The following is a 24,609-nucleotide window of genomic DNA, read 5'->3' on the forward strand; positions in this document are numbered from 1 at the left end:
TTCATAAATAATTATTTTTTCTTCATCTATGTTCAAGGTGGAATGAACCTATTATTTTCTTTCCTTGAGTTTTCCATATTCAGTTTGCAATCAAGATTACATTAGCCTGATAAAATTAGCTAGGAAGCTTTAATCTTATTTCTATTTTCTAGAAAAAGTGCATAATGTAGGAGTTTCATGTTCTTGAATGTTTGATAGAACTCATCTGTGAAACCATCTGGCCATTTAAAAAATATATTTGTATTAGAGGCCATTGATAACTTTAAAAATTGCTTTAATACTTATTGGTGTAGTCAAGTTTTGTATTTCTTCTTGTGCTAATTTTGATAGATTAAATGTTTCTAAAAATTTACCTTTCTCACCTAGGTTTTCAAATTTATTAGCGTATACTTGTTCATAATACTCCGCTTTATATCTGTGTCATATCTACAGCTATTTCCCCTTTTTCATTCTGTCTTTGTTTATTCATTTTTTCTCCCTTTATCCGTAATCAGTCTTGCTGTAACTCTGAGTATCTTACAAATATTTTTAAATAAGCAGCTTTTGGAATCAAAAGTGTGTTAATTTCACTACCTAGTTTTTTGTTCTCTATTTCTGTTCCATTGCTTTCTATTCTTGTTTTTATAACTCCCTTCCTTCTTATTTCTTTAGGTTTGCTCAACTTCTCTTTTTCCAAATTTTTGAGTAGAATGTTTAGGTCATTTATTTTAACTTTTCTTGTTCTAATAAATGTATTTGAAATTATAACTTTTTTATATATGTATTTATGTGTAACATTTTTACCACCTGGTTTTAAAAGAGTTAATTTTCTTTGTAACTGCTGTTCATTTACTTATTTGACACAGGGTCCCACTCTAAGTGGCGCAATCATGCCTCACTGCAACCTCGATCTCCTGGACTCCAGCAATCCTCCTGCCCATTACTGCCTTTTAAATCCATGTTACTAATAAATATTTTTGTTTACTTACAATTTTAAGTATCTTTTTTTAATTGAATTCTAATTTTATTACAGTATAGTTGCAGAATATATTTGTTTTTTTTTTTTTTTTTTTTTTTAGATAGGGTGCCACTCTGTTGCCTAGGCTGGAGTACAGCGACACAATTTCAGCTCACTGCAACCTCTCTGCTTCCCGGTCTCAAGCGATCCTTCCACCTAGCCTCCCGAGTAGGTGTGATTACAAGTGCTACAGGTGCACCCTACCATGACCAGCTAAATTTTCTTTGAGATGTGGTTTTGCCATGTTGGCCAGGCTGTTCTTGAACTCCTGGACTCAAGGGATCTGCCTACCTTGGCCTCTGAAAGTGCTGGGATTACAGGCGTGAGCCACTGCTCCTGGCCTAGAATATAGATAGTTTCTAAGACACTGATGCTCTGGAATTTATTGGAGTTACCTCTATGGAATGATGCATGTCCCATTTGAGTAAATGTTCTGTGTGGCTTGAACTATTATATATATTTTTTGTTTTTTTGGTGACTTTTAAAAATGAATCTTAAGAATCTTGTACCTAATTTTATTTCCTTCTTTCCTTTCACTACCCAATGGCCCAGATCCAATTATTTTTTATCCATTTGTAGTTGGCTGATAAATATGGATCCTGTTAAACTGACTCTCAGAAGAAATACCATGCTTCTGACTTGTAGCGTTGCTGATTTCTAGTGTAAATACTTCCATCGTGATCAATATCAAGTGACCAACAGTTAACAACTGTCTTGAAAAATCCTGAATATTTTACAATCTGCTCTTGCTAGCCAGTATAAGACAGCACACCACTTTTTTTTTTTTTTTTAAAGATATTCATGTTGTACATTAGTGTTACTCCTTGGCTTCACTTATTTTCTTAGCCATATTTTCTCTTTGACCCAATGTTGTCTTCTTCTTTTAAAAATTGTTTAAAATTATCTCTGTAAGCTGCTACAAATGTTTTATTGGAACGAGGGGCATCAGTACATAGTTATTTGGCCAATGCAGAAAAATGAAGTCTTCTAACTTTTTTTTTTTTTTTTTTTGAGACAGAGTTTCGCTCTTGTCACCCAGGCTGAAGTGCAATGGCACAATTCGGCTCGCTGCAACCTGTGCCTCTGGTGTTCAAGTGATTCTCTTGCCTCAGCCTCCTGAGTAGCTGGGATTACAGGCTCGCACCACCACGCCCGGATAATCTTTGTATTTTTAGTAGAGACAGGGTTTTACCATGTTGGCCAGGCTGGTCTCGAACTCCTGACCTCAGGTGATACACCTGCCTTGGCCTCCCAAAGTGCTGGGATTACAGGTGTGAGCCACTGTCCCTGGCTGAAGTCTTCAAATTTTAAAAGGTTTAATCTTCGTTCAGTTCTCAAAGTCTTTTCTGTGCACTTAGGGCATGTCACATGCATGTGCAGCTGAGGGATAACCTGGTACTCCTGAGGGTTCAGACTCAGAATTAGGGAATTTCCTCCTGCATTCTCATTTTGGAGATTCCCCTACATGCAAGATTCCCCTTCCTGCCCGCAGGGCCCTTTTTCTTGGTTCTTCTGGCCAGAAAGCTGTTATTTCTCTTGTAGACTCAGGGCTTGTGTTACCACACTGTGCAGCTCTGCACCTGAGGCCTGAGGCCAGGGCAGAGCTGGGGGAAAAAAGGGTTGAAAACATTAAAAACCCACTCCCCAGGAAGGGCCCCTCTCCAAGTTTTGACCCTCTTCACAATCCACCTGCTTTTGTTTACTTTTTGGAATTCTTGAGTACTTGATTTTTGTATACTGCCCAGAATTTCTATTTGTGATCAGTGGGAAAATGGCCCATTAAACTAGTGTTTTAAAATTCCAGATAAGTTAAATATCATGGCTAGAAACAACTCCAGGCACCTGTAATTTCAGATGTTTATTTACACTCCAGGGGCATGTGGCTGTTTTAGAGTATTTTGAATTTGTATGTTTAGCCTGAGATCCTATTAGCATTTCTGTTGAATATGCCTGTTGACTGCCCACTTGTTAGCAAAATGGCATTGAATGTTGGAACTGTAAACTACCTTAGAAATCATTCAGCACCTTCTTTTGACAGAAAAGGACATGAGAGTTCACAGAAGGTGAATCATTTTTCGGTCACTCAGGAAGTGCAGGGCAAAGATAGAAGAGAACTCAATTCGTTTTAATGCAGTTACTCAGGCATCTGGTAACAGTTTCTTAAGTGGCAACAAATGTATAGGGATACTTATTGCAGATTTCAAGATGATATATGGAGATTGAGGGAGTGAGAAGTTCTAGGTAGTGGTAGAGGAAGGGCATATAATAAAACCAAATCCCAGATCCCAGCCTTGGAACTTATTTTGTGACCTTGGTCAAGTGATTTAATCTTTATACACCTTTATCTGTCCTATAGAAGTAATGTAATACCTCTGTAGGGTTGGGTGGTTTTTTTTTGTTTGTTTTTGTTTTTTTTTGAGATATGGTCTTTCTCTGTCACCCAGACTAGAATGCAGTGGTGCGATCACAACTCACTGCAGCCTCAAACTTCCAGGCCTAAGTGATCCTCCCACTCAGCCTCCCAAGTAGCAGGGAATACAGGCATGCACACCACACCTGACTACTTTTTAAAATTTTTTTGTAGAGATGGGGGTCTCACTATGTTGCCCAGGCTGGTCGCGAACTCCTGGGCTCAAGCAATCGTCCTGTCTTGACCTCCCAAAGTGCTGGGATTACAGGTGTGAATACAGTGGGTTCTTTGGTTTGAATTTTAAGAGAGAAAATTTATAAAACATTTAGCCAATGCCTGGCTTCATAAATGTAGCTTCTTTTGGTTATTGTTATAATTCTTTGAAATTCACAAGTGCCCCAAAATATTTAAGCATTTTTCATGTATTGCTTTTTAATGTGAATGAATGCATTATGAAAGGAACTCTTTTACATGCGAGTTTGCTGATAGTCTTAGCTAATTCTCCTGTGTAGGTGTCTTGTCTGTCAGTCTTAACCTTAAAGGCAAGAGTCCCACATCCTCACTTAACATCCTCATGCCTTGGTCATCAGAATGAGAATTTTTATTGTTCGTACTACAAAATCATTCAGCCAGGCAAGTGGTTGCTAATGCCCGTAATCCCAGCACTTTGGGAGGCCGAGGCAGGTGGATTACGAGGTCAGGAGATCGAGACTATCCTGGCCAACATGGTGAAACCCTGTCTCTACTAAAAATACAAAAATTAGCCAGGCGTGGTGGCATGCGCCTGTAGTTCCTGCTACTCAGGAGGCTGAGGCAGGAGAATTGCTTGAACCCAGGAGGCAGAGATTGCAGTGAGCTGAGATCGCTCCACTTCACTCCAGTCTGGGCGACAGAGCGAGACTCTGTCTCAAAAAAAAAAAAAAAAAAAAAAAATCATTCAGTATGTGATGACCTGTCATGTATGGGGCTCTTTATACTTCTAGAATAGTCCCTATTCTTTTCTCTGGGGAAGATGTTTTAGACCTAGGACAAAAGAATAAAGAATGTGTGCTGACACTTGGCGGGAAGAAGCTCCCTCCCCTAACTCCAACTCCCCGAGCACCCATTTCCCAATGACCATACCAGGTTTTGATCCTAAAGAGTTTATTACAAAATAAAAAAGAAATCTGAAGAAGGTTCACTCATCATAGAATTTTGGCAGCTTGTTGCCCGAGATGACTCGATGGTCCACACCAGCAGCTGTAATAGTGACCAGGTAGATGACACCCCCACTTGAGCCATCCCGACTCATGGCCAGAGCAATAGCTGCAGAGGGTTTCAAGTTGGAGAGAGGGAGAGAGAGAATGACTTAGCTCCAAAAATCTTTTTATTCCTCCTCCATCCATATGCCTACTACTGCTTTCACCTTAAAACCCATCTTCCAGAAAGGCATATTTAGTGGTGTGCTGGTAAATCATTTTTTTTTCCAAAGGCTTCTGCTGATGTCCATGGTGTAAATGCTCCCACTGTGATCAATCACAAGTTACAAAGTTACAAACAGCTTAACAAGCAACCCACAAATCCTTGGATATTTAACAAGCAGCTCTCCTGAACTGTCCCAAGCCAGCCTCAGCACACCACTGGTTCTTTTTATTTATTTATTTATTTTTCAAACAGGGGTCTCATTTTGTCGCCTAGGCTGGACTGCAGTGGTACAATCACCACTCATCATAGCCTTGACCTCTCTGGCTCAGACGATTTTTCCACCTCAGCCTCCTGGGTAACTGGGACTACAGATGTGCACTACCATGCCCAGATCGTTTTTCGTATTTTTTATTTTTATTTTTGTAGAGACAGGGTTTCACCATCTTGTCTAGGCTGGCCTCAAACTCCTGGGCTCAAGTAATCCTCCTGCGTCAGCCTTCCAAAGTGTTGGAATTACAGGTGTGAGCCATTGTGCTTAGCACACCACTGGTTCTTACGGTGACTGTGTATCCTCATTTGATTTACTCAGAACATCCCTGGTTTATCCCTATTGCCCAAGAGCCCCATCGAGCTTTGCATTTGTTGTGCTCCTTTTCACTCTTAAAAGAGTACCAGTTTGGACATTAACTTAAACGGTCACCCTTGTATTTCTCTTCCTGTTCCTCATAATCTACTTCCTTCCCTTGTTTAAAAGCCCTCCCCAGGTACCCTTCCACTTGGTGGGTTACCGTCTGTGGTGAAGCGCCTGCACTCCTCGGGAGACATGCCTGGCTTATATGCTGCATCCACATAACCATAGATATAGGTGCTGCCGGAGCCACCAATGGCAAAAGGCTGTCGAGTCAGCATTCCTCCCAGGGTTCCATATACCTGGGGAGAGGCATCCTCAGGTTAGACCAAAGAATCATCAAACCCTTCCTTCCCACTAAGACGTTAAGTGGTCTCTGCACCCTGAAATGAAGTCCTAGTATCTCATATCCCCAATGTACTACACTTTCAGAGGTAGTGTCCTTGGAACTAATTGCTAGAATGACATAGGACTTCCATCTTCCTCTACAGGAGAGTGGGGAAGCCCAGCAGAGAGAGTGCTTTAGGAGAAACCCACCTGGCCCCCTTCACGTTGGTCCCAGCCAGCTACCAGGAGATGTGCAGACAAGTCCTCTCGATATTTGTAGGTGATATTTCTCACCACATTTGCAGCAGCCAGAACAAGTGGCGGTTCTTCCAGTTCTATCCTGAAGGAATGATTAGGAATAAGGGTTGATAGAATTTTAAGTCTCACCCTCCTATACTGTCACCACCATCTCTGCTAAATGACCCCTGAAAACTATACCTGCAATAGTTCAAACTGCAGCCTCCCTCCTACACGGACAGGGGAACCAGAGTCCCACACCACTAAGGGGTAAGAAGCTTTGAATTGTTCACTCTCTTTCGCTCAGCCCCACCCACATAACTTTCCTTTGGCTGCAAGGGCCCTGCTTTTATGGGGAAAAGCAGATAAGGTTACTTCCGTCCCAATGACCTTGATTTCTCTTATGGTAACTGCCTGATATTATGGTGGGTTACAATATTGCTTTCGTCCTGATTATTTATATTAGGATAGTGATTTACAGCTATTAAACTGTGTTCACATATATCATGTGGTTCTCAAAATAACTGTCTCATGAAGTACTATTATCTCTACTTTACAGGTGCAGAAACTGGCAGATTCAAGTGCCAAAAGGAGCCAAAGCAAGAATCTTTCATTTTCCAGTGTCCAGCTCCTGGAACAGCACACTGTACAGAGATTCATGCAAGTTGGGGCAGCTCTAGTCGGTGTGGAGTCAGAAACCCAGAGCTTCATACCCATGGAGCTCCAGCTGGTAGGCAGCCATGTCGGCCATGGCTTGGGCATCGGCAGCTGAACCAGAGAGTGCACAGTAGATGCGCTCGTGTAGAGGGGACAGCTTGTCAAACACTCGGTTCACCACCGCCTTGCTGATGAGAAAGAGTCAACAGTCACCAATGTTAGACCTCAGGATTTTTTTTTTTTTTTTTTTTGAGACAGAGTCTCACTGTGTTGCCCAGGCTGGAGTGCTGTGGCATGATCTCGGCTCACTGCAACCTCCGCCTCCCGGTTCAAGTGATTATCCTGCCTCAGCCTTCCAGGTAGGTGGGATTATAGGCACCCACCACTAAGCCCAGCTAACTTTTGTATTTCTAATAGAGGCCGGGTCTCAACCGGTTGGTTAGGTTGTCTCAAACTTTTATCCTCAAATATCTGCCCACCTTGGCATCCCAAAGTGCTGAGATTATAGACGTGAGCCACTGCACCCAACCAGAACTCAGAAGTTTTTGAGGGTGATCATTCAATGTCTCTCAAATTTATTTGACAACAGAATAACATGAGGTTTAATGTTTCAATTAAAGCAGGAGGCAAATAATAATTTTAGATATAATTAATCATTGCAGGTGTTAATCAAAATTAGGCCTATTTTTCAGGCTTAGATTTTACAATAAGACAAAAAACACTAAGTTCAGAAAAATATGCCTCATCAATTTTCCTTTGCTATTAACAATCTTGAGGGAGTTATGTTCTATGGAACTTCATGTAAGTAATATTGATCTAACCCCATATACTCATTTTGCATGTGAGGAAATTGGTTAGGAGGGGGAGAAGAGACAAAATAATTCAATACATGGTAAATGAGAAACCGGATATCTGCTTGACAAAATAATATTTTTGATCCCTAAACACAGAGGGAAAGAAGCCCCTCAAAAATCTATCTCCTGTCCCCCTCTCAGACCCAATTCCTTTACACTCATCCCTGTACACTACTGGGACAGGTCACATAGGCATTCAGACCCCAGATACTCCTCCAGAAATTCAGAGACCCAAGCACTCACCAAATAGTTTACTATAGCAGCTTTTTGGGAAGGTCAAGTCCATTCCTCCAAAGCTCCAGTTCACCAGTGTTTCATGAATAGGTAAGAAAAATGTGTATTTGAGGCCATTAGCTTCTCTTTTACTCACCCTGCAGACACTCGGGAATCAGAACCCACCACTACGCCCCCGTCAAACTCCACTGCCATGATGGTTGTCTGCAGAGACACAGAACATGGAATTGGGGCAAGAAGAGCCTTGATCCCCTCATGTTAGAGAAAAAGAAACATTCCCAGAGAGGCGAAGTGACTGGCTGAAAGATCACACAGTAACAGGCCAGAGCTGACTGTCAGTACAGGCTTTTTCCCCTTCATCTTTCCACTTTCTCTATTGCTTTATCCGGCTGCAGCAGAATGCTACAGCCCAGTTGTGATACAACACAGAAAGAACTGTGTCCCCAAGTTCCGACTTGCCTAGTGGAATCCTCTCCACTGTAGAGAGAGAGAGAGATGGAGATAAAGCTCCTACAGGTAGAAGTGAAGCTGCTCCACAAGTGAAAATTTTCTCCACTGGAAGGGCTCATAGTATGTGCAGATGTGGTATAAACCCAACTCAGAGCAAGTGACTATGACCTTGGGAAACAAGGTCAGCCTTTTTTTTTTGGCCCACAATCCTTCACTCTCACTCCCATTTCATCAGAAGTGAGCTCTTTCAATTTACTGAACATTGGAAAAAATCGAGGAGGGCAGTGGTTAGCGTGGCCAGAGGCAAGGCAGGAGAGAAGCTGCAAGGAACACGCAGATGGTTTAAAATAAAAGTTTCAGTTACGGAATTTCTGATCCAGAGATAAATAGATATCTGAGCAGCCAGGGGGGTAAATCTGTACCAAGAGAGGATTTGGCTGAAGAGTTTAAGCTGACTTTTCCAGGTCAAGAAAAGAATCATGAGAAAGTGATGGAAGATAAAGGTATATTTTTTCTACTGTTGAGTTAGAAGGAGCCTTAAAGATCCTTGGTTCAAATGAGGAAACCAAGTCACAGAAAATGTAAACGACTTATGCAAAGTCACACAGAATTAATAGTAGACCTGGGACTAAAATGCAGGTTTAACTCTTATCCCTTGTTTGACTTCTGCTTCCTACTTGCCACTGCTCATTTGGCAGTTAGGGGAGATTTCCCAAATTATGTGGTTTTACTGTGCCTTTCTTACCAGGCCATAAGTTACTCTGGCCCCAAAGGACACTCCTCTGAAGTATGCTTTCCACCAGACCGACTTATCATGAATAGAGGGCCACAGAACAGTCAACTTCATCTAAGGGGCTATTCCTCTATAACAAAGCCGCCCCCAAGACACAAGTGGTGGCGGTAGTCTGAGAGCAGAAGCCAGCCAGTCTTGGGGCTACCATCTGCCCTAGGTGCCCATCCTAAGCAAAGTCCCCCAGTGGGCACATGGGAGTGGGCAGGGAAGACACAGAAAAGGGAGCAAGGCAGCATCTGGGTCAAGGAGGGGGCTTCCTGGGTCAAGCTAGAGAAGGGCATCACAGGTTAACACAGAACGCCCATTATCAGTGCTTGGGTTAAGAGTACCCAGTGGCAAGTTTATCAAAAGTCTGCGTGATGAGTTGGTCCTTCTCAGTAAGTGCCCATGTTTCCTTCTCCCAAGTGGTGTTCTGCTTCACTCCGGGTACCATTTCCTCATTTCTTTGCATGTCTCCAACCCCCTTTCTTGATTTAACCAGCCCCCACTGTCCAGACCAGAGTGAAAGCGAAAGCGTTTTAGAGCAGCTTCCCCTTGACGCTTCTAGCTAAGAGTCAAAGCACCCCCTTTTCCACCAGCCTTGCGTGCCTTCACGGACACCTAGACGACCCCCCTCAGAATAGAAATACGCTATGCTCATTACGTACGGGTTGCAACTGCTGGCTGCTAGAGGCTACCACCCTACTCTCGCGTCAGTTTCTGCAGTCACTTCTCCGCGCTTCCAGGGTCCCCCGGCCGCTGCACCTCCTCCACCCCTCTGCCAACCCTCAAGCCCAGACCTATTACCCCGGTGTGGACTTCTCCTGCCCGGGGTAAATCCCCAGTTGGTGCTCCAGCCCGCAGCATCCCTGCCAGGCGCCTCGCGCTCCTCGCCGCCTGGGGCACTAGTTTCGGACCTGGGACAGAGCGCAGCGCGCAGCGCGCAGCGCGCAGCCGGCAGCCGGCAGCCCCGCCCCTCCCTCCGCGGCACCGCCAGGAGGCGCTTGGGTGCTGCGGGGCGGCTTAGCGCCCAGCGCAAACCTGTGTGGGCCGGATCTGCCCAGAGACAGGTGACGAGTCAGCCCCGCCCTGAGGCTGGGTGGGAAAACTGGTACAAGTGGAGAGGCAGGAGGCAGGGAGAAGCGGGAGGGGTGTGCGTGATGGAGAAAATTGGGCACCAGTGCTGCTCCCCAGATTCTCAGATTTGATTTTCACGCTTGCTCCCAAAATAGTCTGGGCAGGCCACTTTTGGAAGTGGGCGTATCTAGTGGGCAGCCGGCTGCTTTCGATTTCGCTTTCCCCTAAATGGCTGCGCTTCTCGCCAGCACCGATCAGTCGGTTCCTGGGACTTTCCGACAGCCCCGCCCTCGCTCTGTTCGTCAACCGCCAGTAGGGGCGGACTCAGCGGTACCCAGAGACTCCCACCCAACGGGAGCGAGGAGAGTTTCAGGTCTGGCCCGGACCCGGACGGCGTCAGCGTGCCCATGGCTAGCTCTTGGTGTCCCGCTCCCCGCGGGTGCCCCTGCCTTTCCGGAGCTTCTGTCGCGTGGTTGGGGACGGTGCTGCTGCTTCTCGCTGACTGGGTGCTGCTCCGGACCGTGCTGCCCTGCATATTCTCCCCGCTGGTGCCCACCACGCTGCCGCTGCTCCGGGTCTGGGCGGTGGGCCTGAGCCGTTGGGCCATGCTGTGGCTGGGGGCCCGCGGAGTCCTCAGGGCAACGGTTGGCTCCAAGAGCGAAAACGCAGGTGCCCAGGGCTGGCTGGCGGCTTTGGAGCCTTTGGCGGCGGCCCTGGGCTTGGCCCTGCCGGGACTTGCCTCGTTCCGAGAGCTGGTCTCGTGGGGAGTCCCCGGGGTCGCAGATAGCACCAGGCTACTGCACTGGGGAAGTCACCCCAGCGCCTTCGTCGTCAGCTACGCGGCGGCACTGCCCTCAGCCGCCCTGTGGCACAAGCTCGGGGGCCTCTGGGTGCCCGGCAGTCAGGGAGGCTCTGGAGACCCTGTGCGTCGGCTTCTAGGTTTCCTGGGCCCGGAGATGCGCCGCCTCTCGCTGTTCCTGGTCCTGGTGGTCCTATCCTCTATTGGTAAGGCGAACGCAGGGCGCGAGGGGGCGACACAAGGGGACGGGGCAGGAATCTAAGGTAATTGTCAGTGAGGTAGAGTAGCGTGGGTTCTGGGAAATGTGCAGCAGGGGAAGAAGTCCTAGCGTGGGTCTTGGAAGACCACTTCAGCGTAGAAGAAACTGCATTGAATTGGTGGGAGTCAGGAGTTCTGAGCTCCATTGCTGGCTGGGTCTTGATTCTCTGGGCCACGGCGGGGGCGGGGAAGTTCTTTGCTCTGGGGCAGAGGGGCCGGGCATCCTCATCTTTAACAGGAGGTTTTTCTACTTCATGATCTCCAGCCTTCCTAATGAAATCCTGAAAGTTCTGGGAGGCCAACCACAGGGTAGTGAGTTCCAGGGCAGCCTATTTAGGTTCGGGATTGAGATGTCAGTGTATCCTTTCTTCTGATGCCCTCCAGGATAATGGTGAGGGGCAGGAGGCGTGGTGGGGCCAGTCTGACTGGAACTGACCTGCCTAGACAATATTTGTGTGTGACCTCTCTTCTCTTTCCCCAGGGGAGATGGCCATTCCATTCTTCACTGGCCAGCTCACTGACTGGATTCTACAAAAAGGCTCGGTGGATACCTTCACTCGAAACATAACTCTTATGTCCATTCTCACCATAGCCAGGTCTGGGGGCTGAAAATGGCTCACTCTGCAAAAGAGGGAGTTGGAATTTGGGGCTGCTGTCCAAAATGCACTTACATGGGGATAAGTGGGACCTTCAGTCTGTTCCCTGAACATATCGTGACCCCCTTTCTTCCGGGCTCTTTCTAGTGCAGTGCTGGAGTTCGTGGGTGACGGGATCTATAACACCACCATGGGCCGCGTTCACAGCCACTTGCAGGGAGAGGTGTTTGGGGCTGTCCTGCGCCAGGAGACAGAGTTTTTCCAACAGAACCAAACAGGTTTCTCATGAAACGCTTTCATTATACACCTTTTACTATTTATATCATACATGTGCTTTGATCTCCCACCTCCCCGCTCTCTTTCTCTGACACACACACACACACACACACACACACAGAGTTCTTTCTCATTCTTGATATACCTCAGGAGCAAAATATTGTTGTCCTTACTTTAAGAAAAACCTAGAGTTTTCATCTAGGATTTTCTCATAAGTCTGTTCCTATGTATCCTTAGATAGAAACCATAGAATTTCAAACCTGGAAGTTTGAGCTTATAGAGACCAACTGCCTCATCTGACAGAGAAGAAAACTGAGGCTGAGACCCTAAATGCTGAAACTGCACAGTTACATATGGCTAAAGACACACCTGGGGTTAGAGCCCTAGTCTCTTGATTCCCAGTGAGGGCTTCACAGACTGGCATGCTTCCTAGCAGCACCCTCCTCCTCCATTTCTATTATGTGACCAGTTTAAGTTCTTCCTGCCTGTGTGTATAGCATGGGACATACAGGTTCTTTAGGGAACAGAATGCTTTCAGGAAAATGGAAATTCACATGTGCATCAATGTCTTTATAATGAAAATGAAGGTCTTGGGTCAGGCCTTTCCTCTCTAACACTCATCCTCCCTGCACTGAGATTTGCAGACCTCTGCAAACCCCTAACCGTGTTTCCTGCAGCCTCCTTAGAACCCCATGTTGACGCCCCTGACCTTGGTACGCTGGCTCATTGTTAGTTCCTCTCCTCACTTGGAACCTGTCTGATTCACCTGACTCTCTTCTCCCAACCCTGCAGGTAACATCACATCTCGGGTAACAGAGGACACGTCCACCCTGAGTGGGTCTCTGAGTGAGAATCTGAGCTTATTTCTGTGGTACCTGGTGCGAGGCATGTGTCTCTTGGCGATCATGCTCTGGGGGTCAGTGCCCCTCACCATAGTCACCCTGGTCGCCCTGCCTCTGCTTTTCCTTCTGCCCAAGAAGCTGGGAAAATGGCACCAGGTATGTTCATGGAGTTGGCCCGCTCTAAACAGACCCTCATCTCCCAGAGTTGGTAGACTCAGTGCCTCTAATATTGCTTTCAGTCCGACTTTCCTGGCGCCCTTACTGATTCTCCATCTTCACGGAACACCCTGTCCCTGTGATCCATGTTCCCAGGTTGCTCAACATTACTCTCCATACTCTCTAGCTCTTCTTTTCTAGCACAGTCTTTATTTAAGAATTTGATCCCCAACCTGTTCTGAGTCATTTTCCTCTTCCTTGTATTTCTTTAGTATCCAAGGGGCATAGCTGTGTCTCTTTCTCTTCTCTCCCTTTCCTCTGCTTCTTCTCACCTTTAATTTCCAACTGGGTAACTCAGGTATTAATGTCCCTGATGGTTTGCCAACCCATGTGACCTCTCTTGTCCATGTCTCCACAGTTTCTGGGAGTGCAGGTGCAGGAATCTCTGGCAAAGTCCAGCCAGGTGGCCATTGAGGCTCTGTCGGCCATGCCTACAGTTCGAAGCTTTGCCAATGAGGAGGGTGAAGCCCAGAAGTTTAGGGAAAAGCTGCAAGAAATAAGGACACTCAACCAGAAGGAGGCTCTGGCCTATGCAGTCAACTTCTGGACCACCAGTGTGAGCACCTGAAGATGAATACCCATTCCCTTGTCCCCAAGATGCCATGACTCCATTCCCATTCCTATGACTCTGCTTCCGCTGCTCCTTTACTGCGAAATGGTTGGTTCAGTATTTTCATCCTAGCAACCTGAGGCTCAGTGACTATACTTAGTGTCCCTAACCCCCTCCCTCTCCTTAAAGATGCCAGGTGGCTTCCTTTCAGCATGGTACATAAAATCCACCCAACCACGTGGATTGGAGGGATGCATGTCTTCCAGTCCTGGGGTCTTCCTTTGCCTCTCAGAGGGAGCCATAGATTCTTGCACCTGGGCCTGCTGCATGCTGGTACTATGTAGACATTCTAGTGAGAGTGATGGGAACAGGGAAGCCGGGGATGAGGGTCATCTGTGATGCACTGGAAAGAGAGCTACACCAGTGATCAGAAGGTCCTGGCTTGGTGATGCTATTTACTTGCTTTGTGATCATGGCAACTAATTTACCTTCTCTGAGGCTGTTTCCTCGTTTTTAAAAAATGGAGTGATATAACCTTCCTTATAGGGCTCCTGATACATTAGCTGATGTCACATGAATGAAAGCCTTTTGTGAAGAGTAAAATGCTTCCCAGACAAGGTGATAGTGGTGATGGTTGTGAAGATAACCATGACTTCTATGCATTTGAGCCAGACTCCATGGGGTCTGGTTCATTCTCCTGTCTACGTATTGAGCCTGCTGATGTCACTTGGGTGAAAGGGACTTGACATTTCCTTCATGTTAATGACTGTGGTTCTTTGTGTCCCCTCCTGATTTCTCTACGTCAGTCCCTTTTTTCTGCGGTCTCTTTATAGATTTCAGGGATGCTGCTGAAGGTGGGAATCCTCTACATTGGTGGGCAGCTGGTGACCAGTGGCGCTGTAAGCAGTGGGAACCTTGTCACATTTGTTCTCTACCAGATGCAGTTCACGGTGGCTGTGGAGGTGAGGTCCCTCCACCTTCACTTCCCAATGTGATTCCTTCCTCTGGCTCAGCACCATCTGCGGGCTTTCCTTCCATTCTTTACCCTTCTCATGTCACATAATGCTGGCAAGCAGACTAGGTCTCCCACCTCACTTTCACTATTCTTACCTCCCTCTAGGTACTGCTGTCCACCTACCCCAGAGTACAGAAGGCTGTGGGCTCTTCAGAGAAAATATTTCAGTACCTGGACCGCACCCCTCGCTGCCCACCCAGTGGTCTGTTGGCTCCCTTACACTTGGAGGGCCTTGTCCAGTTCCAAGATGTCTCCTTTGCCTACCCAAACCATCCAGATGTCTTAGTGCTACAGGTACCGCCTACCAATACCTGTATTCCACTGGCCCCACCTGCAATTCTGCCATCCTAAGTTTTCTTCCTGCCTTCAGCCTGCTTACCACCAAGCATATATCCTTCCTAACCCTTTAAAGGCAATGGTAAGCATCATCTGTTCCATAAATCTTCCCCAAACTCAAGAACCCAGTTTGGGCTTCCAAAGAGAATGGGAGAAGAGGTTTTGAAGAGAGTGCTCTCACATTCCAAGGAATTGCTGCAGCAAAATCTGTGTCTTCAGTCTATCATCTTTCCTTTTCCTTTGTAATTTGGAATGTGATTTTTCCATTTCCTGGTGGGATCTGATGTCAAGTGTGTGGCTTAGTGGTGCTGGATCTCTGCCCTTGTCTTTGCCTCATCTTCTATCTCTATGCCTTGGGGAGGCATCACCCAGAAATCTGTGCATGTGGGAGGGTAGGAGTTGCTATATTTCCCTATTTTTCTTCTGGGGTAAGACATCATGCTATGTAACAAGACAACGACATTCTCAAGGTTAGAGGCCTTGATAGCCTCTTACTGTGTGTTTCTCTGTCCTCTAGGGGCTGACGTTCACCCTATGCCCTGGGGAGGTGACGGCGCTGGTGGGACCCAATGGTTCTGGGAAGAGCACAGTGGCTCTCCTGCTGCAGAATCTGTACCAGCCCACCGGGGGACGGCTGCTGTTGGATGGGAAGCCCCTTCCCCAATATGAGCACCGCTACCTGCACAGGCAGGTATGCAAGAAGGTGGCAAGAACGATGGCAGAGAGCATCACATAAGAAGAGTAATCTTACTGAGCACTCTGAAAGGGGGCTTAGGGAATGATAAGAGACCCTGGGTGGAGATGGTGGTGTGGTCAGGAGGGAGGTAGTGTGATTTTGTGGTATGTTCTCAATAAAGATTTTGAATCTTCGATCTCTAGATAACCATGCTCCTGTGTGCCTTGTTCTGTGACTCTTCATCATATTTCATCTCAGGTGGCTGCAGTGGGACAAGAGCCACAGATATTTGGAAGAAGTCTTCAAGAAAATATTGCCTATGGCCTGACCCAGAAGCCAACTATGGAGGAAATCACAGCTGCTGCAGTAAAGTCTGGGGCCCATAGTTTCATCTCTGGATTTCCTCAGGGTTATGACACAGGTACTGTCTCTGCTCATCTCACCGCCCAACCATCTTTACCTTTACCGAAACCCCAATGGTCTTGCCTTTATCCCTCAGTTCCTCCTGCCCCATGGACATGAATTTGAAGTTGTAAGATCTTGCTCCTATGGCTTCTTCATCCTAACATCCTCAGGACTCTGTTCATCTTCCCAGAATCTCCCCTGTCCAGCTACAGCTGTCAGACCTTGGTGTGTGTAAGTGCGTGAATGCATGTGTGTGTGTGTGCGAGCGTGCGCACACACATATGGCTATACAGTTCTCATTTTGGCCCTTTGCTCTGCAGAGGTAGGCGAGGCTGGGAGCCAGCTATCAGGGGGTCAGCGACAGGCAGTGGCGCTGGCCCGAGCATTGATCCGGAAACCATGTGTACTCATCCTGGATGATGCCACCAGTGCCCTGGATGCAAACAGCCAGTTACGGGTGAGGCAGTCATCTTCTTAATGCCTATATCCCACCAATCTTGCTTCTTTTGTACATCTTCTGTTGGTTTTACTAACACAATTATACAAACCAGTCCTTGTGATTCTCAGTTCCCAAATCCAGTTCCATTGGATGCCTCCCCAAGGAGTAGAGACAGAAGATGAGGCAAAGACAAGACACCTAGCACCCGTTAAAAGAGCCTATCTACACTACAGACTGAATTTCCTTCTCTTTCTTTCTTTCTTTTCTTTCTTTCTTTCCTTCTTTTTCTTTCTCTCTCCTTCCTTCCTCCCTTCCTTCCTTCCTTCCTTCCTTCCTCCCTCCCTCCCTCCCTCCTTCCCTCTCTCTCTCTCTTTCTTTCTTTCTTTCCTGCTTTCTTTCTTCTATGACAGTGTCTCGCTCTATTGCCCAGGCTGTAGCACAGAGGCATGATCTTGGCTCATTGCAGCCTTAATCTCCTGGGCTCAAGCGATTTTCCCCTCAGCCTCCCGAATAGCTGGGACTACGGGTGTACGCCACTATGCCTGGTTGATTTTTGTATTTTCAGTAGAGTTGAGGTTTCACCATGTTGCCCAGGCTGGTCTTGAATTCCTGAGCTCAGGTAATCTGCCTACCTCAGCCTCCCAAAGTGCTGGGATTATAAGTGTGAGCCACCTCACCTAGCCCTATAGACTGAATTTCTAAAATGAAACATAAGGAAAAGACCATCTTCATAATATTGTTTATTAAAAAAAATTTTTTTTGTACAGACAGGGTCTCACTATGTTGCCTAGACTGACCTGAACTCCTGGGCTCAAGCGATCCTCCGACCTTGATCTCCCAAAGTGCTAGGATTATAGGCCTGAGCCACCAGGCCCATCCCATCCTAATCATATTAATATTAATTAAGCTAGGCTCTTTATATGCACTCTCACTCATTTATTCATTAGGAATCCTGAGCCAGGCATTGCTATCGTCATTCTACAGATGACAAAGTGGAGGCTAAAAGAGGTCATATAGCTTTTGAGTGGTGCAGCCTTGACCCAAATTCACATCTGCCTGACTTGAATGCTCATCTCTTTACTACTAAATTGTATTTTCTTAAAATCTAATATAAAAATTCCAAGTCCATGGGTAAAGAGGACTATTCAACGGTCTTTATTCTCTTGTCACATTTCACCCTAGGACTCTTACTTTTATCCTACTTTTGCCCCCTCCATGTAAAACAGTCCTTAACAAAAAAAAGGGGTTTGCGGAGAAGCACTCAAAATGGGAAAACTTGGTGTTCTTGGGGTTGTTGGCAGAGCCAGCAGTGCTGCTGTGAGGTCAGTCCCAGCCCTGGAAACACAGGTGTCTCCGTGGGCTGAGGGTCCCCAGCTCTGACAGTCCGATGTCTTTCCTCAGGTGGAGCAGCTCCTGTACGAAAGCCCTGAGCGGTCCTCTCGCTCAGTGCTTCTCATCACCCAGCACCTCAGCCTGGTGGAGCAGGCTGACCACATCCTCTTTCTGGAAGGAGGCGCTATCCGGGAGAGGGGAACCCACCAGCAGCTCATAGAAAAACAGGGGTGCTATTGGGCCATGGTGCAGGCTCCAGCAGATGCTCCAGAATGAAAGCCTTCTCAGACCTGTGCACTCTGTCTCCCTGCCTTTTCTTCTCCTCGATATGGTGGAGAACCACAGCTGCAGAGTAGGCAGCTGCTTCTAGGAGGAGTTACCTGAAATTTCCCGAGTATTTACCTCCTTTCCAAGCTCCTCTTGATAATGCAGACTTCCTAGAAGGCAAACAGGATTTGTAATTCCTTAGCGTAACTGGGTTTAGAGCCAGGGTTGGTGCTTTGGTGTGGCCAGCACACTGAAAATTGAGAAATGTTCAGAATGTACAGAAAGAAAATCAGCTATTTTCAATATGACTGAAGGCATATGCTGGCCCATAAACACCCTGTAGATTCTTGATATTTATAATAAAGTTGGTGTTTTGTAGTGTGGTTTCTTATGTTTCCGACACACCAAACGGCTTACTGCTTTTTGCAGCGCACTTTTCAGCAGCGGGGTGTCTCCTCTTTCATCATCCTCAATATCTTACTCCCTAAGTGCATCATCTTCTCTCTTAAGCTTTCTAGTTCCTTTGAAGCCCCTTCCACTTCCCCATCCGTTTACGGCCGTTCCCAAGAATGAGTAAGACCCCCGCGACACAGCCCACCAGGGCACCAGCGGACGCAGCTCAGAGCCGTGGCCTCCCCGAGGTGGAAGATGGGGCGGGCGCGGCCAGAGCAATGCCAGGCGCGAACGGAGGGACTGGGCGCGCCTCACAACTCACCACCTAGACGGCTCGGGTCCTGGCTCACCAGGCTCCGAAGCGGAGCCTGTAGGGGAAACCTCAGAACAGTGGGCGGGGTTGTCTAGTAACTCTCTCCCATTCAGGGAGGCCCAGGTCTTGTGACGTCAACAGTTGCTGGGCAGATGAGGCCAACACAGGTTGCAAAGAGAGGCGGGGTTCAGAGGCGTCAAACTCCGCAGTGCTCAGCTAAGCAGGGAGCAGTGCTAGGAACGGCGGGCAGAAAGGGCTCTTGTGGTTGACTACGGGTTAGGAGACCGTTGAACCGGGAGGGGCCCTAGGAGGGACCCCGTGGAAAGATTCAGAGACTGCGTCCTCTCCCTGGTGCCCCTTTCCTCCACACGCGGCGGGCATATTCTATTCTGTTGCAGTTGCCCCAGGACCTGTTCCCAAGACTCTGCCCGTCCCTCCTGTCCCTCCCGGTTTTGCAACGTGATGGTCACAGGAACCCCCACCCCACGTGAAACTGCTCCCAGCTCCTGCTGACTTCCAGCTTTCCGACTGAGGCTGCGACTTAAGATAACATGACCTTACTCACCCTTTTTTCCAGCGGTTGCCCGGGCCTGGAGGTGCCTCTCACTGTAACCCATCACCAAGAGGGCTTCTGAAGGTTCCCGTCCCTTTCTTGCTTTCTTCCTACAGTCCTTGATCCATCATTCCCCTGAACCCCATTAAGGCAGAGCACAGAAGCCAGTCCCCCAGTGTGATAGTCCTGGTCCCGGCACTAATTGTCCTTTTCTCGGAAAAGGCAGGGGGATGAGGAAAAGATTCTGGTTCCCTCCCCTTCGATCTGTGGCTTTCGCTTTCACTTCCTCCTCCGAGAGCCGACAGACCTCCAGGTGCTGGGTAGTCATGGCGCTACTGGATGTATGCGGAGCCCCCAGAGGGCAGCGGCCGGAATGGGCTCTCCCGGTTGCGGGAAGCGGGAGTCGCTCGGACCCGGGACACTACAGTTTCTCCTTGCGATCTCCAGAGCTCGCCTTACCCCGGGGAATGCAGGTCGGGGCTGTAAGGGAACCCCCGGGGATGCCGGGAGGCGGGCGCTGAGAAGTAGAGGGTCTCCTGAGAGGAGAAGAGAGCGGGAGCACGGGAGACCAGGTTGGGGGCAGCCTTCAGTCCTGGAGAGCGCCAGACCGAAGGAAGAGGCCACGTGGGGATGGGGCCTGAGAGCAGGAAGTGCAGGTTAGGACAAAGAGTTACAGGAGAGGTGGGGGCTCCCAAAGCAAGACAAGAGAGCGCTTCCTCTCAGCCACTCTCTGTTGAGTGACTTAGAACAAGTAACTTAGTCTAGGTCCCAAGTCCCTCTTCTGTAAAATGAGGATACTGTTACTAAATATGTTTTGTGAGGGTCAAATGAGTTATGCATGGAAGAAACCCTTAAAGTCACTCTCAAAATTTTTTAGTAATGGTAACTTGTGCTTGCTTTTATTTCTATTATGCCTCTTCTTTTCCTTCTCCAAGCCATTTCCTTCTAATTTGTTATTAACTATTTCATTTATTGATGGTTAGACAGTTTCTGCATATCTCCTCACCATCATACTCTCTAAAACCATTTCCTGGAGCCTCTTACTACAGATTTTTTCATGGCCTTTCTCTACCTCTTTTATCAGCCCACAGAATTCTTTGAGTCCCTATGTGGGGACAGAGAAAGGAATGTTCAGATTGAGATGGCCCACGGCACCACCACGCTCGCCTTCAAGTTCCAGCATGGAGTGATTGTAGCAGTGGATTCTCGGGCCTCAGCTGGGTCCTACATTGGTGAGTGTATATGCTCCAGCAGGCAGAATCTGGGAATCTGGGCTCTCCTTTCCACAGGAGCTCAACTCTGCAGCAAAGTGAAATTGGATATTGATTTAGGACACACTGGGAAATTTTTTTTTTTTTTTTTTTTTTGAGTCGGAGTTTCGCTCTTGTTACCCAGGCTGGAGTGCAATGGCACGATCTCGGCTCACCGCAACCTCCCCCTCCTGGGTTCAGGCAATTCTCCTGCCTCAGCCTCCTGAGTAGCTGGGATTACAGGCATGCACCACCAAGCCCATCTAATTTTTTGTATTTTTAGTAGAGACAGGGTTTCACCATGTTGACCAGGATGGTCTTGATCTCTTGACCTCGTGATCCACCAGCCTCGGCCTCCCAAAGTGCTGGGATTACAGGCTTGAGCCACCTCACCCGGCCAACACTGGGAGATTTGTGGGGTCATCCCTTCTCTCCCCAAACTCCATCTTCTTTCAGATACCCTAAGGGTGAACAAGGTGATTGAGATTAACCCTTACCTGCTTGGCACCATGTCTGGCTGTGCAGCAGACTGTCAGTACTGGGAACGCCTGCTGGCCAAGGAATGCAGGTAAGTGAGGCCTCTCATTTTCATTTCTTAGTCTAGTAGTTAATCCCTGGATCTCTCAGATCATTGCTCCTCACTCTTGTCCCATGTGGTCCCTCTTAGTGCTTATAGTATATTTCACAAAACGCCTTTTGGTGATAAGAACCTTCTCCCAAATCTCAGCCTGTGCCCCACTCATAAACCAGATAAAATGTCAGTTATTTAGCACTGACACATCGACCCTGGTGGCATAGTATCATTTACTAGGCTGCCTTTGTATGTTTCAGATACTTCAAATTCCAAATTTTTCTCTGATCTTTAGATCCTACAAAATAATTCATTTCCAATGCTTATCTCTCCAATCATTTCCTGCCCCATCAAGTTGGAAAAAGCTAACCTTCCTTCCCTCACTCCACCCTGTCCTCACTCAGGCTGTACCATCTGCGGAATGGAGAACGTATTTCAGTGTCTGCAGCCTCCAAGCTGCTGTCCAACATGATGTGCCAATACCGGGGCATGGGCCTCTCTATGGGCAGTATGATCTGTGGCTGGGATAAGAAGGTGAGTGCTCTTCCTTCTCCATGTTCCCCCACCATGTTTCCCATGGATGACAGATCTGTTTCCCATCATACACTCCTGCTCCCTCCCTGACAAGATGCATGGCATACAGAATGCTCTGTTATAGAACTGTTCCAGTATACCTGTGGACTATTTATTGGCCCAGATATGGATCATTGCATGTGTTTTGTAAGCTTGTCTCTTTCGTCAAATAGTTGATTTCAAGTTTGCTTTTCCTTTTTTTATTTCTAAAGTTCTATGACTTTACCAAACTGCTCTCCTAATTCCAGTGTTCTTGTGGGAATATTCATTCTTTTGTCCACTTTTTATGACTCACATTTGAACCTCTATGTTGCCAACATTTCCCTCTCCAATTTCAGCCTGAAATTTTTCATCTTATAGGGTCCTGGACTCTACTATGTGGATGAAAATGGGACTCGGCTCTCAGGAAATATGTTCTCCACTGGTAGTGGGAATTCTTATGCCTATGGGATCATGGACAGTGGCTATCAGCCTAATCTTAGCCCTGAAGAGGCCTATGACCTTGGCCGCAGGGCTATTGTTCATGCGACTCACAGAGACAGCTATTCTGGAGGCGTTGTCAATAGTAAGAGACCAATGCTTCCATCACCATGCCTGGGAGGGGTCGGGAGGGTGATTTAAGATTGAGAGCCCACCTGGCCAACATGGTGAAACCCCATCTCTACTAAAAATACAAAAATTAGCCTGGCGTGGCCTGTAATTCCAGCTACTTGGGAGACTGAGGTAGGAGAATTGTTTGAACTGGGGAGGTGGAGGTTGCAGGGAGCTGAGATCGTGCCGTTGCACTCTAGTCTGGGGCCACAGAGCAGGACTCTGTCTCAAAAAAAAAAAAATTAAAAAAAAAGATTGAGAGACTCAAAGGAGGCAGAGTGGTAGGGAGGAAATTTTCAGAGTCAGAAGAAAGATATTGAAGGCCCAATCATATGGGTTTAAGCCTGCACATGCGTCTTGTTGCTGCCTTTAACATAACACCATTGACAGGAATTGAGGTGAAAGGTGACTCCGTGCTCTTTTCTCATTTGCCCACAGTGTACCACATGAAGGAAGATGGTTGGGTGAAAGTAGAAAGTACAGACGTCAGTGACCTGCTGCACCAGTACCGGGAAGCCAATCAGTAATAGTGGTGGTGGCATCTGGGCAGGCCTCCTCTGGGAGGGCTTGGCCGACTCAGAGACCTGAGCCATGTTAAGCCCCCCCGAGAAGATGAGGCCCAGCTTGAGCCAGAGAGAGAGTACCTGCTCAGCAGCCAGAGGAGGCTGGTGCAGTGCATCTTCGGTGTGTTCTCTATTTGAACAAGCATTTCCCCCAGGGGAAGCTTCTTGGTGCCCAACTAAGTAGAATAAAGAGAAACGGTTATAAATGCCTTTGTCTTGTGGCTGAATGGGGTTGGGCCTGTGGTTGCTGGGTGGGGCAGGAAATAAAGAGATGCTTTTTCTGGGGAAGGGACTCAACCCCTGTCTCAGAAATGTGGCTTCACCATGTATTTCTTTCTGGAGTTTCCTTCCACATTCATCTATCCAAGACCGCAGGAAGGTTGTTCATTTTTGTCCATGGACACTTGTTTGCAATTTCATGTAGGTTAGGCTCCTTTCCATACAGAGATACCTGGAGACTCCTGTGTGGTCCACTGTTAATGATTTGGGGAACAGGGAATAGGGCACCTAGTATAGCTGTTTTTGACTTTATAGAGTGGGATGAAAAAGCTTCCACTTCACCTTAATATGGCAATCCTAAACACCACACCATTTACCCCAAATTACACTTGGGAGATATTGAATACAGACAGACGGGGGCCCATTTCATGATGTGTCATGCTGATATGCAAGATAACAGGACTATAATTTGAGAGGAAGAAGAGATCAGGAGGACTCCCTTAAGTGGGGAGTGTGGGGAAAATGTAAAAACCCAGGTTGAAAGAAAGAGACACACATCATGAGATTTTTGAAATCATGCTGGAACTATGGACCATGTCACTTTCCAGAGAATAAAGGAAACAAATGCTTGAAAGTAGGAAGCAGCTGAGCACGGAGCTTTTTTCATTAGAGAGAGATTCTTAAAATGCCAGAATGAATAGAGTTGTAAAAACTTTAGCGAGTCCCTACTTAAAATACCCCCTCCCCCCCACCACTATTTTAAACTTTAAGTGGCTCACTGGTAGACATACAAATAACATTTCAAAACGGTGATTTGGAATCCAAGCGACCCTTCCTTTGGGGATTTTATTTTGTTTTGTTTTCAGTTTGGGAGGTGGTTTCAATCTGGAGTCCTTTCTGGAATAAACATGTTTTTCTGTTGCATAGGTAGGCTCTGGGTCAGGAAGGACATTTAGAAACCCGATTACTGTTCTAAACAGTGTTAAAATAGAACAAGAACCAAAGCGCAGTACCGTGCATTTCCCTCATAGGCTGAAGGTGCTCCCAGCAGAATTTGGAGTACAGGCTTAGAGGCATCTGAACCCGCGTCAGCTCAAGGTGCTCCGCTGAGAAGGATGGATGAAGATAAAAGGTCAGGGCCTCCTAAATTTAAAATCTGTACGTGGAACTCCCCTTTGGCCTGGTGAGAGTGGTTGGAACCTTCTATTTAGGAGAGCCCAGCTTATTTTTCGCTCGCCTAAAACTGGAGATTGCATGGGAGAAGAGCTCAGCCCTTCTTCATAGTAGGCTCACAGCTTGAAATAGTAACTTTGAGAAAATCTAGTGATTCTTCAATTACAAAGCAGTCTCCAATTACAAAGTAAAGACAACAGATAAAGTTGTCCTGAAACAACTGTATTTTACTTAATGACAAAGAAACATTTTTTGTAGTTTTATATCCCAGAATAACCGCCGCTAAGGGTGAGTGCGACTCACTGCAGGCCTGCGCCGTGCGAACCGCATTTCGGGCTCACGTTTCGCTGTCTGCG

General features: G+C 47.1%; 3 protein-coding genes and 1 long non-coding RNA gene across 7 annotated transcripts; 2 read left to right on the top strand and 2 right to left on the bottom strand.

Annotated features, from left to right (window-relative positions):
- Nucleotides 1-4,533: 4,533 nt before the first annotated feature.
- Nucleotides 4,534-9,898, bottom strand: PSMB9 (proteasome 20S subunit beta 9). Of its 2 annotated transcripts, none has more exons than XM_012433994.2 (6): nt 9,778-9,898; nt 7,885-7,952; nt 6,717-6,848; nt 5,977-6,106; nt 5,600-5,741; nt 4,534-4,712 (listed from the first exon to the last, which is right to left on the bottom strand). In XM_012433994.2, the coding sequence occupies exons 1-6, from the start codon at nt 9,835-9,837 to the stop codon at nt 4,585-4,587; spliced, it is 660 nt and encodes a 219-aa protein (XP_012289417.2). In that variant the 5' UTR covers nt 9,838-9,898; the 3' UTR covers nt 4,534-4,584. The 2 variants fall into 2 exon arrangements, with proteins under 2 accessions (XP_012289417.2, XP_021521247.2); XM_021665572.2 differs by lacking the exon at nt 4,534-4,712 and adding an exon at nt 4,739-4,912.
- A 365-nt stretch (nt 9,899-10,263) lies between these two features.
- On the top strand, nt 10,264-18,432 carry TAP1 (transporter 1, ATP binding cassette subfamily B member). Of its 3 annotated transcripts, none has more exons than XM_012433991.2 (11): nt 10,264-11,052; nt 11,586-11,700; nt 11,848-11,978; nt 12,769-13,130; nt 13,393-13,590; nt 14,418-14,546; nt 14,705-14,893; nt 15,453-15,626; nt 15,870-16,032; nt 16,337-16,473; nt 17,857-18,432. In XM_012433991.2, exons 1-11 carry the CDS (start codon nt 10,455-10,457, stop codon nt 18,061-18,063), a joined length of 2,403 nt encoding a protein of 800 aa, XP_012289414.2. In that variant the 5' UTR covers nt 10,264-10,454; the 3' UTR covers nt 18,064-18,432. The 3 variants fall into 3 exon arrangements, with proteins under 3 accessions (XP_012289414.2, XP_012289416.2, XP_064217271.1); XM_012433993.2 differs by having other exon boundaries at nt 10,265-11,052; nt 12,769-12,974; XM_064361201.1 differs by lacking the exon at nt 17,857-18,432 and adding an exon at nt 16,584-16,703 and having other exon boundaries at nt 10,371-11,052.
- LOC105704655 (uncharacterized) lies at nt 16,821-19,822 on the bottom strand. The gene is made up of 2 exons (XR_001104500.2): nt 19,326-19,822; nt 16,821-18,224 (listed from the first exon to the last, which is right to left on the bottom strand). It is a non-coding gene; the product is annotated as an uncharacterized LOC105704655 (long non-coding RNA).
- On the top strand, nt 19,598-23,071 carry PSMB8 (proteasome 20S subunit beta 8). Its single transcript, XM_064361202.1, has 6 exons — nt 19,598-19,786; nt 20,398-20,545; nt 21,020-21,131; nt 21,539-21,668; nt 22,068-22,272; nt 22,737-23,071. Exons 1-6 carry the CDS (start codon nt 19,640-19,642, stop codon nt 22,823-22,825), a joined length of 831 nt encoding a protein of 276 aa, XP_064217272.1. The 5' UTR covers nt 19,598-19,639; the 3' UTR covers nt 22,826-23,071.
- The last annotated feature ends 1,538 nt before the right edge of the window (nt 23,072-24,609 follow it).

The sequence above is a fragment of the Aotus nancymaae genome, unplaced genomic scaffold (genome assembly GCF_030222135.1).
Source record: "Aotus nancymaae isolate 86718 unplaced genomic scaffold, 86718_ANA_hifiasm-v0.15.2.pri h1tg000040l, whole genome shotgun sequence".
In the NCBI taxonomy this organism is placed as follows: Eukaryota; Metazoa; Chordata; class Mammalia; order Primates; family Aotidae; genus Aotus; species Aotus nancymaae.

Bases quoted from the DNA above. Each gene is read 5' to 3' on its own strand.
- PSMB9 (XM_012433994.2), bottom strand. From the start codon at position 9,837: ATGCTGCGGGCTGGAGCACCAACTGGGGATTTACCCCGGGCAGGAGAA. The intron at 5,742-5,976 runs GTGGGTTTCTCC...GCCTCTCCCCAG, and splicing joins ACCAACGTGAAGGGGGCCAG to GTATATGGAACCCTGGGAGG. The intron at 4,713-5,599 runs GTAACCCACCAA...AACCCTCTGCAG, and splicing joins CAGGCGCTTCACCACAGACG to CTATTGCTCTGGCCATGAGT.
- TAP1 (XM_012433991.2), top strand. From the start codon at position 10,455: ATGGCTAGCTCTTGGTGTCCCGCTCCCCGCGGGTGCCCCTGCCTTTCC. The intron at 11,053-11,585 runs GTAAGGCGAACG...CTCTTTCCCCAG, and splicing joins GGTGGTCCTATCCTCTATTG to GGGAGATGGCCATTCCATTC. The intron at 11,701-11,847 runs GTCTGGGGGCTG...GGCTCTTTCTAG, and splicing joins TCCATTCTCACCATAGCCAG to TGCAGTGCTGGAGTTCGTGG.
- PSMB8 (XM_064361202.1), top strand. From the start codon at position 19,640: ATGGCGCTACTGGATGTATGCGGAGCCCCCAGAGGGCAGCGGCCGGAA. The intron at 20,546-21,019 runs GTGAGTGTATAT...ATCTTCTTTCAG, and splicing joins CTCAGCTGGGTCCTACATTG to ATACCCTAAGGGTGAACAAG. The intron at 21,132-21,538 runs GTAAGTGAGGCC...GTCCTCACTCAG, and splicing joins CTGCTGGCCAAGGAATGCAG to GCTGTACCATCTGCGGAATG.